The 16,314-nt window shown below is 62.7% G+C and overlaps 1 protein-coding gene across 1 annotated transcript; it reads right to left on the minus strand.

Moving 5' to 3' along the window:
* Positions 1-633: 633 nt before the first annotated feature.
* Positions 634-10,819, minus strand: P2RX6 (purinergic receptor P2X 6). The gene is made up of 12 exons (XM_054173263.1): positions 10,692-10,819; positions 10,383-10,533; positions 10,148-10,219; positions 7,345-7,420; positions 6,840-6,933; positions 6,517-6,597; positions 5,691-5,832; positions 4,617-4,726; positions 3,637-3,730; positions 2,669-2,734; positions 2,079-2,156; positions 634-722 (listed from the first exon to the last, which is right to left on the minus strand). Exons 1-12 carry the CDS (start codon positions 10,817-10,819, stop codon positions 684-686), a joined length of 1,131 nt encoding a protein of 376 aa, XP_054029238.1. The 3' UTR covers positions 634-683.
* Between the last annotated feature and the right edge of the window lie 5,495 nt (positions 10,820-16,314).

The following is a 16,314-nucleotide window of genomic DNA, read 5'->3' on the forward strand; positions in this document are numbered from 1 at the left end:
CAGCCTGGTCCAACTGGGGGTGCAGGGCTCAGCACCCCAAAGTGCTCAGGTTCACCCCAGGGCTGCATTTGTCCTGCCTGAGGCAGGAGCCAGGGGTGCAGGAGCCACTGCAACCCCCAGCAAGCAAGCACCAGCCCAGGGCTGCTGCCTTCATCTCAACTCCTTAAACCCTCCCTGAGCACAGCCAAAGCCGGGGGCTGAGCCCTGCCGCTGGCAGCGTGCAGGAGCTACACCGCGAACCCTTCACGGCCCCAGCCCGGGGGCTAGAGACTGGGCAGAGCCACTTCCCACTCAGCAGCTTTATTGCCTTGCCCCTCCCTCCCCCGCCGTGCCCAGGGGCTGCCCGCGGGATGCCCACAGTGCCCTGCAGCAGGGTGCTCCGAGGCCGCGGTGCTGGGCGCGGGCAGCTGCTCCGCAGCAAGCTCCCCCGGCGGCAGCTCTCCAGCACGGCTCCGCTCCCTCACCAGCCGGTGCCGCGCCGGGGGCTGCCCTGGGATGGGTTTGTGCTCCGGGAGCCAAGAAGCTTCTGCTGCCCCTTGCTGCAGGAAGGGCAGAGCCTGAACGCCGGCAGTGAGGACACAGCCGAGCCCCCTCCAGCCGCAGCACAGCCCTGGCCCCGGCGCACCTCTGCCTGAGGTGGCTCTGGAGCTGAAGAAGCTTGAGGTGGAGGGTCCTGGATGTCCCTAAGCTGCAGCCTCGGCCTTGCCTTTGGGAGGTTTTGCCTGCAAAATCCAAAGGGACATCCTGCTGTGCCAGGGACAGGGGGGGCAGCCCAGGCCGGGGGGCAGCCCAGGCTGGGGGCCCAGAGCTGCTCTGCTCAGGGCCATGCATGCAGCATGGCTGAGAGGCCCCACACCACCCTGGGAACATCTTCCTGCTGGCAGGCTGGGGGCAGCCCTGGGGCAGCTCACTGGGCACCTGGGCATCTCTGTGCTCAGGGGCTCCTGAGGCTTGGCCAGAGAAAGCCAAAGCTGACCTGAGCCGAGGCTGGCAGCTGCCCTGCTCTGCAGGGGCCTCCCCACCCATGCCCTGTGGCATCTCCTCATGCACCTGGGCTGGGCAGTGCCAGATCACACAACAGCTTGGGTTGGAAGGGACCCTTCAAGGGTCATCTTTTCCAACCCCCCCTGCAGTCAGCAGGGACAGCCCCAGCTCGAGGAGGTTGCTCAGAGCACCCCCAGCACCCCCAAGTCCTTCTCCTTAGGGCTGCTCCCCAGCCCTGCATCCCCCAGCCTGGACTGACACAAAGGATTTCCCTGACCTAGGTGCAGGACCTGGCACTGGGCCTTGCTGAGCTGCACGATGCCCACCTGCCCAGGCTCTCCAGGCCCCTCTGGATGGCATCCTGCCCTTCAGGAGTGTCAGCTGCACCATTCAGCTTGGTGTCACCTGCAGACTAGCTGAGGCTGCCTCTGATCCTGCTGTCTGTGCCACTGATGAAGATACAGAGCAGCACTGAAAGCAGGACCCATGCAGGGCTCAAGCTGCCCCTGAGCTGCCATCAGCAGTGACACTGTGCCAGGGCCCCCTGCAGAGCTGCCCACTCTCTGCTCAGAGCCTGGCCAGGCTCAGCTTGGAAGGTGGTGAAGAGATGTGGAGCTGGGTTAGGTGGCTACAGGAAGCTCCTCCTTGTTGCCTAACAGCAGCTGAAGCTGTGGCACAGCTTTCCCTGCCGTCCAGGCACCAGCTGGGGCCCTGAGCCCCATGGCATTAAACTTTCAAGAGTCTAACTTCTGCCAGGGTCAGTTCAGAGCAGCCACCAAGATCCAGAGCTGGGGGCTCAGAACTGCTCCACCAGGGCTTTCCCTGATCTTGTGAACTGGGATCTAACCGAGGCTCAGAAAAGATCTAGATCTGCTTGCAGAGGTTGCCCAGGGAGGCTGTGGCTGCCTCCTCCCTGGAGGTGTTGGAGGCCAGGCTGGATGAGGCCCTGAGCAGCCTGTGCTGGTGGGAGGTGTCCCTGCCAGGGGCAGGGGGTTGGCACTGGATGAGCTTTAAGGCCCCTTCCAACCCAAAGCATTCCATGAATCCCTGACCTTCACTCCAACCTCTCCTCTGCCAGGGGGCTGCTTCCTTACCTCCTCGAACTTCTCCTGCCAATAGACATCAGCCTTTGCATCCAGGTAGAGCAGAACAAGGTCACAGACCACTGTGGCCTGCAGGGAGACAAAGGCAGCAGGGTGGTCAGCAGTGAGGCCCCCAGGAGCAGTGCCAGCCCCTCTGCCTGGGCTCCCCTCTGCAGGCTGAGCTCCAGCCCCTAGCCAGTGCAGAGGCACCAAGCCTGACCAAGGCCATCCAGGCAGCTCCACCAGGTCCTCTTGGACCCAGCCTGCAGCCAGAAGCTGCACAGGAGGTTGGATGTGATCATCTGGGGTGCAGTGGAGGGCATGGCTGGGGGGACAGAGGGGGTGGGTGGGGAGCCCAGGCTCTCCATCGCTGCCAAAAGGGAGGAGCCACACAAGTGCTCTCCTGGGGGCTGCCTGTCTGGATGCCTACACCATGGCTGTGCTGCAGCTGGACAGTGGCTCCCTCCAGAGCCAGGAGAGAAACACAGAGCAGAAGTGCCCTGTCCTGCTGTCCCAGACCCACCCAGGCTACCACAGACACCACAAGCTGGGTCCTGGCAGCGCTCAGGGTGGCAGGAGGAGAGCCTGTCTGGGGTACTCACGGCACCAAAGAAGGCGATGCCAGCGCCAAAGCTCACGGCAGCAGGAATGATGCTGAACTTCCCAGCCTGGGCAGAAACAGGGGGGAGGGGGGAGACAGCAGGGGGAGAGTGGTGAGAGGGCTGTGAGACAAGACCCCCCCAGGCAGCGTGCTCAAAGCCAGGAAGGTGCTGGAGGAACCTGGGGTCGCTTATCTGTGCCCAGCTGCTATGGCCTCACAGGACACCAGAGGCTGGAAGGGACCTGGCCCACGAGGAGGGGCTGAGGGAGCTGGGGGTGTTGAGGCTGCAGGAGAGGAGGCTGAGGGAGAGCTCCTTGCCCTCTGCAGCTGCCTGCAGGGAGGGTGCAGTGAGGAGGGGGCAGCCTCTGCTCCTGGGGGGCAAGGGCCAGGCCCAGGGGCAATGGTTGCAAGCTGCAGCAGGGGAGGCTGAGGCTGGAGCTCAGGAACTCTTTGTGCCCTGGAAGGCTTCTCAGAGCTTGGCAGAGGCTGCCCAGGGCAGGGCTGCAGTCCCCATGCCTGGAGGGGTCTCAGCAGCTGTGGAGCTGTGCTGAGGGCCAGGGCTTGGTGGTGCCCCTGCAGGGCTGGGGGCAGGCTGGGGCTGGGGGGGCTTGGAGCTCTCTCCCGGCCAGATGTGCTCTGGGATTCTGTGATCTTTGCCAGGCTGCTCCCACCACAAGACCTTCAAAGCTGCCCAGAGGCCTCTCTGCCTGGCCAAACTCACCTTGCCTACAGGGAGCTCACAACACCCTGGTCCCAGCCTCAGCGGGGGCAGCCTCCCCGCCCGGCGGCACCAGGAAGCTTCCCTTCAAAGGGGAGAGGCTTTGTGCTGCGCTGCTCGGCACGCCCGAGGCGAAGAGCTCGGCAGGGGGAGAAGCGATGCCAGCAGGAAGCCATGGGGCTGGCTGCAGGAGACAGCAGCAGGGAGCGGCGTGAGGAGGCAGCCCTGGCGGCGGGGCCCGGGGCCGGTACCTGCCCGTGCACGGAGATGTCGAAGCGGATGCCGTAGAGCTTCAGCAGGGTCCGGCAGAGCCGCCGCTGGGAGTCCCAGTAGTAGGAGGCAGTTCTGTGGGAGACACTGGAGCAGCTCAGAAAGCAGTGGCAGCTGCGTGCCAGCAGTGAGGGGAAGGCACTGCAGAGCTGCCTGATTGCTGGGGCTGCAAGGTCCCTGTGCACCCCCTGTGCCCTCCAGCTGGCGAGGGCATGGGCGATGCACAGGCTGCCATGACTGGCACCGGTGTCCACTCAGCACCCAGACTGCTGTGTGCCCAGGGCAGGCCAGGATGGCTGTGGGTCCCCCCACACATCCCCTTGCTCTCAGGCAAGTAGCACCTTGCAGAGCCCAAAAAGAGAAGGGCAGAGAAGGGCAACAAGGCTGGGGAGGGGTCTGGGGCACAGCCCTGTGAGGAGAGGCTGAGGGAGCTGGGGTTGCTTAGCCTGGAGAAGAGGAGGCTCAGGGGAGACCTTCTTGCTCTCTGCAACTCCCTGAAGGGAGGTTGGAGCCAGCTGGGGGTTGTCTCTTCTCCCAGGCAACCAGCACCAGAACAAGAGGACACAGTCTCAAGCTGTGCCAGGGGAAGCTTAGGCTTGACCTTAGCTCTTCCCAGCAAGAGAGCCTGGGATGTGCTGCCCAGGGCAGGGCTGGGGTCAGCATCCCTGGAGGTGTTTAAGAGCAGCCTGGATGAGGCCCTTGGTGCCAGGGTCTGGTTGATCAGTTAGGGTTGGGTGATCAGTTGGAGCTGATGATCTTGGAGGTCTCTTCCAACCTGGCTGCTTCTGTGGCTCTGTGAAGAGCAGAGCCAGAGGGCTCTGGTGTGGGACCTACCCCTGGGGCTGAGCTACCACTGCCGGCTGTCCCCAGGGCTCCTCCCAGAGCACCCCTCAGGAAGCCCAAGCTCTCGAACCACTGCTGTCTGCTCCGCCCCCGGCCCGTGTGGCCCCAGCCTCCTCACCTGAAGTTGTACCTCCTGTCCTGCAGGCTGAAGGAGTAGCGCGGCTGGCAGCGGGCGGCGGCGCGGTCCAGGTCGCAGTCCCACTCGATGCGCACGGCGATGCTCCCCCCCTGCGGCAGGAGCAGCGTGGCAGGCACGGCTGGCCCGGCCCCCCCGACCCCCCCTGCGGCCTGGCTAAGGGCTGAGGCTTGCTGGGAGCTGATCTTGGCCCGGGAGCTCTCACCCTGCCTTTGTGTGGTCCGAAGGGCTCAGCCCTGCCGCTGATGAGGAGCTGAGCACAGGGCACCCTCGGTGGAGTCCCCTGTGGAGGCTTCTGCCCTTGGTCTCCCAGCGGCGAGTGGCCTGGCAGGCAGGTGCCCTCCCCTCAGGCTGGGACCTCACCTAAGAAGCCCTCACCCCCACTTTGGTGAGTGGCATTTTGGGTACCCCGAGGGGGGAGATTGTCCCTTTCTGGGTGGCTGTGCACAGTGTGGTTCATCTGCCTCTGGGCTGACTCCTGGGGTGTGCAGCAGGACCCCCTCCCAGTGCCATCCAAGCCTGGCACGGTGCTGTGCCAGGAGGAGTTGCCATAAATCCACCCTTCGGGGGGCTGCTGCCCCCTGCCCTGTGGGGACCTCCAGGACAAGCAGGAGGTCAGAATTTAGAACCATTTAAAGAGTCACAGAAGGGTTTGGGCTGGAAGGGACCTTTGCAGCTCATCCAGCCCAACCCCCTGCAGCCCCCAGGGACATCCCCAACCACAGCAGGCTGCTCACAGCCCCAGACAGCCTGGCCTGCAATGGGTCCAGCCACAGGGCACCTGCCACCTCCCTGGGCAGCCTGGGCCAGGCTCTCCCCACCCTCAGTGCCAAACATTTCTCCTTTCTCTCCACTCTGAGTCTCATCCCCCCCCCAGCCTGGCACAGCAGACCCTGCCTGGGAGGTTGTCTCCATTTGCTGAGCTCTTCTCTGCCCAGACCTTCACAGACCACTCCTTCCCTCAGCACCTCGGGGGTCAGTCCTGCCCCCCCAGCCCCTTGCTCACTCCCTTAGGGAATCTGGAGACATCTTCCATCCTTTGAAAAGCACAAGTACCAGCAGGGCAAGGTCTCCAAAGCTCTCTCCAGCTGCCTCCACCATGTCATGGACACGGAACACAGGGCAGGAGGGGCTGAGGACTGGGTGGTAGGTGCAGCTCTTGAAATAGCTGGGGTCACTGGTTTGCAAAGCATTGCACCTGAGACAGGAGAGAGAGGCCCTGTCATGGGGCTGCCAGGGAACAGGGCTGGCAAGGTGACCCTCCTGCTGCACTGGGACCACCAACACTCCTGCCTCCAGGGGACAGAGCTGCTGCCTCTCCCAGAGCCTCAGCTGGAGAGAGGGGGAAGGGAAACTGGCCCAGAGGAATCACCCCTGGAGCTCTCACCCTTAGCAGCCCCTGCCATGGCCCTGCCCCTCCCTGCTCCACCTCTGTCTTTGTGCTTCTCCTTCCTCAGCACCCAGCTCCCACCCCACTGCTGTGGGTCCATGTTCCTGCTGGAGGTGGAGCTCTAGAGGTGAGAGCAGGAGCAGTGCAGCCCCAAGCCATGCCCCAGCCAGAGCAGGGGCATGTGAGGTCAGTCTGTGATGTCAGTCTGTGAGGTCAGAGCAGCCCTTCTCCAGGCTTCTCTGAGACCATTTTGGGGACTGAAATGCAGCCCAAGCTGGAGTCAGATGAGCCCTTGGCACTGACAGGCCTTGCTCAGCTCTGTGCCCCCAGCCTACTGCTCTCACATCTGCACCGACGTGCTGCTGAAGCAGCCAGCCTGCTCCTGGAGCTGCCAGCCCGGACCTTAACCACCCTGCCTGGCTGGCAGGGGGCTGCTGGGCCTCCCAGGGGAGCTGAGTGCAGCAGAGAAGCAGGCTGGGGTGTGACACTCACCTGGAGAAGCTGAACTTGGTGAAGTGAACAGTGTTCCTGATGAAGAGAGTGAAGTTCTCTGCCTCAGCCAGGAGAGGTTTCCTGGAAGGTAACCAGCAGCAAGCTCCAGCCAAGCTCCATGGCCAAGGCTTGTCCCTGGTCCTCACCCTGCAGTCTCTTCCACCACCCCAGGACTGCAACAGACAGCTCTTGTGTGAAGCTCTCTGGGCTTCACTGATCAGCAGATCAATGCCAAAGACCTCCCCGTGCCTGGCTGCCCCTCAGGCCCCTGGAAGGAAGTGACCAAAGCCCCTGCTGCCTGCTGTCCTCAGCCAGCAGCTCACCTGGGCAGGGTGTTGTTCTCCACAGGACACCAGGCATGGACCTCACAGGTGGAATGGGAGGTGTTGAACATCACACATCTCCCAGTTCTTATCCCTGCAAGTGAGAGAGTGTGCATCATTCACTCACCCCTTTGGAAATGTCTTCTCCTCAGCAGCCCTCCTGGGATGTTTGCCCTGACCAGGGCTTGTTCTGGCCTCCCCAGAGCCTCAGCCACGAAGCAGCAGGAAAGAAAAGCCAGGTTCTGCTCCAGAAGGAAGGGCACAGCAGCACCAGCTCCAGCAGCCAGCAGCACAATCAGCTCAGCCTTGCAGGAGCTGTGCCAGCAGCCTGTGCCCACCCAGCTGAGACAAGGGCCGCTGCAAGGCTCCCCAGGAGCAGCTGGCTGGAGAGCACTTCCATGCACAGGCACAAAAGGCACCACAGGACCACCCGTGGGGATCTGCTGCCCCCAGGCACAAGGAGCTCCATGCTGTTGTAGCTTGCTGTTAAGGGAGCACTAAGTACCATTGCCACCAGCCACCGGGCTTCCCACGGGACAGTCTGCATCTGCTGTGCACTGGGCATCGAGGACAGAGGGGCTCTGAGGGAGACAGGGAGACAGGGAGAGGCTCTGAGGGAGACAGGGAGAGGCTCTGAGGGAGACAGGGAGAGGCTCTGAGGGAGACAGGGAGAGGCTCTGAGGGAGACAGGGAGAGGCTCTCACCACGCTGCACAGCTCCTGGGCAGCCCCAGCGCTCAGCCACGCTGCCCTGCTGCTGCTTCTCCAAGCCTCACAGAGAGCTCCACCATGTCCAAAGCCTGGGCAGGCTCCAAGCAGCGAGGAGAAAGGCAGCTCCAAGGTGCCTGTGCTGCCAGCAGAGGTCTGTGCAGAGGCACTGAGGAGCTCAGGGCTGAAAGATTTCTCTCTGTAGGCACAGGGTGCAGAATGACTTTAAAGTCTTATTAGAAACAACTGTGGGTGCCCAGCTCAGAACAGCTCTGCAGCCATGTACCAGGGGCAGGGCAAAGTCAACCTTCTTGGAGAGCAAACCCACCAGGAGCATCCATGTGAGCAAAGAAGGCTTCTCCCCAACGCTGACACCCCCTCACAGCACAGGCTGAGGGAGCTGGGGCTGTGCAGCCTGCAGAGGAGAAGGCTCCAGGGGCACCTCAGAGCTGCTGCCAGCACCTGAAGGGATCCTGCAGGAAGGCTGCAGAGGAACTGTTCCTGAGGGGGTCTGAGCCAGGCCCAGGGGAATGGTTTGGAGCTGAGGCAGAGCAGGGTCAGAGTGGAGCTGAGGAAGAAGTTCTTCAGTCTGAGGGTGGAACAGGCTGCCCTGTTGTGGCTGCTTCCTCCCTGGAGGTGTTCAAGTCCTGGTTGGATGAGGCCTTGGACAACCAAGTCTAGTTGGGAGGTTGCAGTAGATGATCCCTGAGGTCCCTTCCAACCTAAACCACTCTGTGATCCACCAGCAGCATCTGCAGCTGGCACTGCTGAGCACAGCTGGGTGTGCTGGAGAGCACAGCTGAAGGGCAATGATCCCTGAGCCCCAGAGCTTGCACTGGGCAGGGCAGATGCACTCTGCACAAAGCCTTCTGGCTCCAAGTCAGGTTTATCATCCCCAGTGACCTGCAGGGTACATTGCAAAGGGAGGTGGAGAGCTTCCAACCACTCCAAGTATTTGAGTTCAGCACTGAGAGGTGTCCCTAAGAGACAGGTCACAGCTGAGCCACACTCCTGAGCTCGACACAAACCCAACCTGCCCTGTGCCTGGGTGCTGCCTCTGGTCCCAGGCAGCTCTGACACCCAGAACACTCAGCACTCACCTCCACAGCCTCCCAGACGTGAGTGTCAGCTACAGCCCCACAGCCAGGAGCTACTGGAGAGCAGCAGGAGGAAAAAGGCTGGGGCCAGACCCTTGGCAGTGGTGCCCAGGGCCAGGCCAAGGGGCAGTGGGCACAAACTGCACCCCAGGAGGCTCCATCTGAGCAGGAGAAGAAAGTTGTTTGGTGTGAGGGAGCTGGAGCCTGGAGCAGGCTGCCCAGAGAGGTTGTGGAGTCTGCTCTGGAGCCTTTCCAACCCCACCTTGCTCCTGACCTTGCTGAACCTCAAGAGCTTCCCCTGAGTCCACGTCTCCAGCTTGCCCACCCAAAACCTGGGTTGCTTCTCCTCTCCTGCAGCCCAGGCCAGCAGCCTGCCCACAAGGTTAGCTGAGGAGCAGGATCAGGCTGGGCACAGCAGACCACAGCAGAAGCCAAAGGGTCCATTAGGACAAACAGTGCTTGGCTGGGGCACAAGGTGCCAGCAGCTACTTATCTTAAAGACATTTGCTCCTGTCTGCCAAGCAAGGCCCAGGCAGGGTTCTGCTGAGGAGCTGGCCTGCATCCAGCCTTCAAGGGAAGCAGAAGCTGGGGGAACCACCCAGATTTTCTGCCCTGCTCCTCCTAAAAGCAGGAGTCCAGGCTGGAGAGAGAGCAGCCCTGCAGCAGGGGGGGTGGAAGCATGACTCAGGTACCCAGGGAGAATCAGGAAACTGGCAGGACAGGGGCAAGGGAACTGGAGCAGCAAGGCAGAACCCAAGGTCACACACAGGAGACTGAAGGAGGAGGACAGGGAGCAGAGGTGTCAGCAGGGTACAGGGCTGATGCCAGCTGCACAGCAGTGGGGCAGCCCAGCTCAGCCTCCCCAGAGCAGCCCTCAGCCACAGGCAGCAGGTACCCTGGGCAGGGGACACAGTGTCAGCAGCCCTCAGGAGCTGGTGAGGCCCCAGCAGCAGTGTCCATTGTCCTTCTGGTCACCACTTGTGATCCTGGCCAGGCTGCCTGGATACATGCAGGGATGGCAGAGAAGAGGAGTGAGGGGACAGGGCCCATGGAGCCAGGAGAGGGAGGGGAGTCAGATCTGGCTGGAATAAAAGTCCAGTTTTTCCTTTCTCTTTGGTCTTGCACTGCCTCTGCTGGGTTCCTGGAGACCTACAGGGCAGCAGCACCACTGGATGTGACCCCACAGCAGCACCACTGGATGGGACCCAGCAGCAGCAGCACCACTGGACGTGACCCAGCAGCATCAGCACCACTGGATGTGACCCAGCAGCAGCACCACTGGATGTGACCCAGCAGCACCACTGGATCTGGCCCCACAGCAGCACCACTGGATGTGACCCAGCAGCACCACTGGATCTGGCCCCACAGCAGCACCACTGGATGTGACCCAGCAGCACCACTGGATCTGACCCAGCAGCAGCACCACTGGATCTGGCCCCACAGCAGCACCCCTGGAGGTGGCCCAGCAGCGGTGCTGGCCCTGGGTTCAGCCCAGCTCCCTCACCTCGGGACAGGTGCCCTGGGTTTGCTCTGCCGTGGCGATGAAGTTGGTCACCAGGAACAGCACCCTTCCTCCCTAGGAAGCAGGCAGCTGCCTTCAGCAGGGGGCTGACCCCTCACCCCCCCGGCAGCACAGCAGGCAGCCAATTCCCTCCGCTTTCGGGAAGGGGTGAGAGGGGTGGGGGCCAGCACCGCAGCCCCCTCCAGCCGCCCCTCTTCCCGGGGGGCCGCAGCCTTACCTGCACAGGCTGAGCGTAGTCGGCCACGTCCCACAGCCGCCGTCCCGCGGGCCCCGTCCCGGCCACCGCAGTCCCCTTCAGCTTGGTGACGACGGCGGCGCGGGGGGCACGGTCCGTGTCCTGGTAGCCCTTCCGCACCAGCAGCACCCAGCTGCGGAGGGGCAGGGGAGGGAAGGGGACGGGGAGCGGGAGAGGGAAAGGGACGAGGGGCAGGGGGGGAAGGGGGCGAGGGGGCGCCGAGGGGAGCGCCCCATCACCGCCGGCAGGGCCGGGGCCGGCGAGGGGCGGCAGGAGGGGGCTCGCCCTTACCCGAGCAGGTAGCCCAGCACGGCGAGCTGCAGCAGGCGGTGCAGGAGCCCGACCCGGCGGTTCCGCGTCAGAGAGAACTTCAGCGTCTTGTAGTCCAGCAGGTCGCGGCACGGCTCCGCGCACGGCATGGCGCAGCGGCTGCGGAGGAGGAGAGGGCTGCGGAGGAGGAGAGGGCTGCGGAGGGTGAGAGGGCTGCGGGGCTGCGGAGGGTGAGAGGGCTGCGGAGGGTGAGAGGGCTGCGGAGGAGGAGAGGGCTGCGGGGCTGCGGAGGAGGAGAGGGCTGCGGAGGAGGAGAGGGCTGCGGAGGGTGAGAGGGCTGCGGGGCTGCGGAGGCTGCGGAGGAGGAGAGGGCTGCGGAGGGTGAGAGGGCTGCGGAGACTGCGGGGCACGGACCCAGGCTGCCCTGAGCGCCTCTCACCACGTCCTGAGCAGCTCTGCCACCCCCTCTGCAGCGCTGCCACGCCCCTGCCACGCCCCCGCCATGCCCCTCAGTTCTGCTCCCCCCTCCCCATTATTTTTCACTTTCCAAGGCTCCAGGGGCTGTTTTTCTCTGCCCCCTGTCCTGCTCACCTCCTGCTGCTCTCCCCACTCCTCTGGTCTCAAAGCGTGGCCATGGCTTGCTCCCGTGCTTGCTGACGCCCATTCCTTTCCTGCCTCATGGGAACCTCACAGAACCCCTGCAGATGAGACTTCCCAAAGGTCCAGAAGCTCTGGGAGGGGGTGAAGAGAGAGCAGAGCTGGCAGCTCTGCCAGCAGAACAGGGCAGCAGGCTCCAGCTGGCTGCAGGCCAGAGCTGAGGCAGGGCAGGGCATGGGGAGACAGAGTGTGGGAAGCTACCTGGCTGCTTGGGGCCAGGGCAGAGCAGGCTGGAGGATGAGGCAGTGCTCAGCCCTCCAGGCAGGAGCTGCAGGCTGGCTGCCTGACTGGATTGCCTCTCCCTCTTTGCTGTTTGCAAGCTGTGCTCAGGGAACACATCCTGCTCGCTGTGCAGCAGCTTCTGGTTTGTGCTAAACAAGGTGCTGAACAAAATCATCTCACAGCATGCCAGGGGCTGGAAGGGAGCTCCAGAGAGCAGCCAGTCCAACCCCTGCCAGAGCAGGGCACCCAGGAGCACAGCCAGGGGGGCTGGGAAGGCTCCAGAGCAGACTCCACAACCTCTCTGGGCAGCCTGCTCCAGGCTCCAGCACCCTCACACCAAACAACTTTCTCCTCATGCTCAGGAGGAACCTGCTGGGTCCCAGGTCATCCCTGTGGTTCCTTGTCCTGTCCCTGGGCACCACCAGCCAGAGCCTGGCACCTTCCTGCTGACCCCCACCCCTCACTGACCAGGACCCCTCTCAGCCTTCTCCTCTCCAGACTCCCCAGCCCCAGGGCTCTCAGCCTTTCTCCTCAGCAGAGCTGTTCCAGGCCCTTCATCATCCTCACAGCCCCCCCAGTGAGATCCCTGTCTCTCTTATGTTGTAGTTTCATTGCCTGCCTGGAGGCAACGCAGAGAGAGAGATGCCCAAACCAGCCTGAGCTTCCTTTCAACACCTGCACTTCATCCTTTCAACTCTTCACCTCTTTGCCTTCATGTCTTTTGTTTTTCCTCAGGTGAAAATCCTGGAAGGGGAAGTGCAGAAAACTTTGGCTTAAAGGAACTTCCAACCATCTGGGAGCATGTCCCTGGCAGAGGGGCAGCTGCCTCAGCCAGAGGCCTGGGGGTGGGAAGTGTCTTCACTCCTATTTTTAAGTCCTGGGAACTCACATGGAGCTTTATCTGTTCAAAGCCATGGTGTCTGCTTGCCTTGGGCCCCTGCCTGCCCAACAGCCACCTCTGGTCTGGGATCACAGTGTCCTTGCAATGAAGAGAGTAAAACCATCCACTGCCCGTGGCCATGCTGCTGTGGGTTTGTGCCCCTCTCTCGAGTCCTTTCCCTTTTCAGAGTGCAAGGTCCTGCACCTGGGGCAGGGAGTCCCCAGCACAGATCCAGGCTGGGCAAGGAATGGCTCAAGAGCAGCCTGGAGGCTGTCAGGGGGTGACAGAGTCCCCAGGAGCCAGCAGTGGTCCCTGGCAGCCCAGAGCCAGCTGAGTGCTGAGCTGCAGGGAGAGCAGCAGCACAGGGAGGGGATTCTGCCCTCTGCTCTGCTCTGCTCAGCCCCCACCTGCAGCACTGCCTCCAGCTCTGGGGCCCCCAGCACAAGAAGGACCTGGAGCTGCTGGAGAGGCTCCAGAGGAGGCCACAGAGATGAGCAGAGGCTGCAGAACCTCCCCTGTGGGACAGGCTGGGAGAGCTGGGGCTGCCAGCGCAGTGAGGAAGTGTTTCCTGTCCCTTCCCTAACCCTCCTTCAGGACAGTGTTAAATCTGTTCCTTGTCTCCTGTGCACGTGGGGAGCATTTATCCTCCTGCCTTTCGAGGCTCTGTGCTTGCAGAGTGGCCTCTGTGCTGCTGGAGGTGAGCTGCTGCTGCTGTGCCTGTGTCCCGGGGGACAGCCTTGTGCTGCTGGTCCTGGAGGGGCTGTGCAGCTCCTCAGAGCATCTCTGCACCCTCTGGCGGGACAGGGCAGCGCTGTGGCTCCCAGGCAGGCTGCAGGCACTGCTGAGATACAAGCAGAAGGCCTCCTGCCCTGCTTTGGACACCTCTCCGGTTCTTGAGGGAGGGGCAAGGAGGCAACAGGACTCGGGGGCTGTGCTGCCTTTCCGTGCCCCGCTGGACCTCCGGCTGGTGGAAGGAGCAGATACCTGCTGCTGGCATCTCAGGGACGGAGCTGCTGCTTACCTCATCCTCTGGCTGTGCCTGCAGGAGGAGGAGGGGAGGACAGCAGGGGATAACAGAGGATTACTTACAGCCAGCCTGAGCCAGCCCTGCCTTCAGTCTGTGCTGCCTTCAGAGCTGAGGGGGAGGCAGGCAGGGAACATTTAGAAACACGAGGCTGGGAAGTGATTTAATTAAGGCATCACTGAGCTGCTCTCTCTTGGGCACCAGCCCACCACCCTCCTCCAGGACTTGGGGCTCCCCTTTTCCTCCCTCAGGGCTCAGATGTGCAGAGGGCTCAGCACCTGCCTGTTTCAGTGTGGCTAAACTGTCTCTGGAGCAGTTTGGGCTGCACCAGCAGCTCCCACCCCGTGCTGATCCCAGCAGGAGCTCCCACAGTTTGTGTCACTGTGGCTTGTGTGGGCTGCAAGATGATCACAGAACCACAGAATGGGTTGGGTTGGAAGGGACCTTCAAGAGCATCCAGTGCCAGCCCCCTGCCATGGGCAGGGACAGCTCCCACCAGCCCCAGATTGCTCAGGGCCTCATCCAGCCTGGCCCTGAGCACCTCCAGGCAGGGGATAGCCACAGCCTCCCTGGGCAGCCTGTGCCAGAGTCTCCCCAGCCTCACTGCAAAGAATTTCCTCCTCATCTCCAGCCTCAATCTGCCCTCCTCAAGCTCCAAGCCATTGTCCCTCGCCCTGGCTCTCCCAGCCCTTGTCAGCAATCCCTCCCCAGCTTTCTTGCAGGCCTCCTTCAAGTGCTAGCAGGCTGCCAGTGTCACCCAGGCAGGTACCACCTAGGGTGCAGCTCAGCCCCATCTGGCCATGAGTGGAGCTGGGCTGGGTGCAGCCCCTCCCTGAGCTGTGCCTGGGGGGAGCACAACCTGCTGCAGTGTCTCTGCAGGGCACAGGGTGGTGAGCAGCATCCCCAGCAGGGAGGAGCAGCTGAGGGAGCTGGGGGTGTTCAGCCTGGAGAGAAGGCTGAGGGAGACCTTTTGGATCTCTACAGCTCCCTGAAAGGAGGTTGGAGCCAGCTGGGCTTGGTCTCTACTCCTAAGGACAAGTGATAGGACGAGAGGAAACAGCATCAGGTTGCACCAAGGGAGCTGGAGATGAGGAACAGTTTCTTCCCCAAAGGGCTGTCCAGGCCTGGCCCAGGCTGCCCAAGACAATGGTGCAGTCTCCATGCCTGGAGGGGTTTCAAAGCCCTGGAGAGGTGGTGCTGAGGGCCAGGGTTTGGTGGTGCCCTGAGCAGTGCTGGGGCAAGGGTTGGACTTGAAGATCTTAAAGGTCTCTCCCAGCCAGAATGATTTTATGACTCCCATTCTCCACCTGTGTTTCTCCTTGTCCCCCCTGCACCTCCTTCGGGGGAGCTCAACCCCCAGGGCCCAGCAGAGCAGCGGTGGTGCCCTCCTGGCTCCTCTTGTCCTGCAGCATCCCTGGTGAGGCTCAGCCCTGCCCACTGCCAAGCTCCCCCCGGGGGGAGGGGGATTAGCAGCCCAGGATCACTTAACCCTCTTAGCCCAGCCCCGTGTGCTGGAGCTGCTGCTGCCCCCAGGGCCCCTAAATCCCTTCCAGGTCCCTGCAGCCCCAGCTCCCAACCCACTCTGCCACTGACCTAGATACTGGTGCGTGGTGAGAGGCTCGACTGCCACGCAGGCAGCCAGGCTCAGCAGCTCACTGCCTGCAGCCCCACAACGCCGACTCCAGCTTCCCCCTCTGAAGCTGACCAGGAGGAAGCTGCTCCCTCTGGCACAGCAGGGCAGCAGCAGCCACCAGAGAAACAAGTGGCTGTCTCCTGCTTCCTGGAGCTGCACATGGAGGAGGCTGGGGGTTGGATCTGGCAGGACCATGCCCAGCTGATGCCCAGCTGATGCCCAGCTGATGTCCAGCTGCAGGGGCTTAGGCTGGCTGTGTGAATTTATTCTCCTGCTGACAGGACACAGGTTAGGAGGTGAGCTGCTGGGAGGCAGCTCCCCAGAGAAGGACCCTGGAGTCCTGGTGGACAAGAAGTTCTCCATGGGCCAGCAATGTGCCCCTGTGGCCAAGGCCAATGGGTCCTGGGGTGTGGCCAGCAGGTTAAAGGAGGCTCTCCTGCCCCTCTGCTCTGTCCTGCTGAGGCCACACCTGGAATATTATGTCCAGTTCTGGGCCCCTCAGCTCAAGAGGGACAGAGACCTGCTGGAGAGAGTCCAGCAGAGGCTCTGAGGATGATGAAGGGACTGAAGATCTCTGCTGGGGAGAAAGGCTGAGAGCCCTGGGGCTGCTGAGTCTGCAGAGGGGAAGGCTGAGGGGACCTGATCCATGTTTACACAGAACACCAGGGGTAGAGCCTGCATGCCACAGGCAGGGTCTGCACACCCTGGGCACAGCCTGCAGCTTCCCTTGCAGGGCTCAGGAGGGACGTGGCTGCAGAGTGGCAGAGGGCAGCAGGAGCCTTCCCTTCCCCAGGGCTTCAGGAGGCTTTTCTGAGCATCAGCTAGGGGAGCAGCCTCCCCACAGGGCCTCCTGGTCCAGGACACACAGCACAGACAAGCAGAGCCATCACAGAACCAGTGTTTATGAGGGTGACTGAGTCAGCCCCTCGCTCACAAGCCACTACACATTGGTGCCAAGCAGGGCCACAGCACGCTGGGGACGTGCTGCTCAGCTGGCAGCAGCAGCAGAGGGGTGAGGTGGAGCAGCGCTGGCAGACACAGGGCTTCAGCAGGGAGCCAGAGGGTGGGACAGACCTCCACAGCCCCTCTTGCCCCCACCAGGGACTGGCCAGAAAGGAGCCAAGGGCCCAGCTTGGCCACAGCCCCTGGCTGCTTGCAGGATGCAGGGGGCAGTGAGCATGTCCAGCAGGGCTGTGGGGAGCAGGGTGTCCGTGCTGCTAGGCCTGGC

Source organism: Dryobates pubescens, chromosome 25 (assembly GCF_014839835.1).
Source record: "Dryobates pubescens isolate bDryPub1 chromosome 25, bDryPub1.pri, whole genome shotgun sequence".
Lineage (NCBI taxonomy): Eukaryota > Metazoa > Chordata > Aves > Piciformes > Picidae > Dryobates > Dryobates pubescens.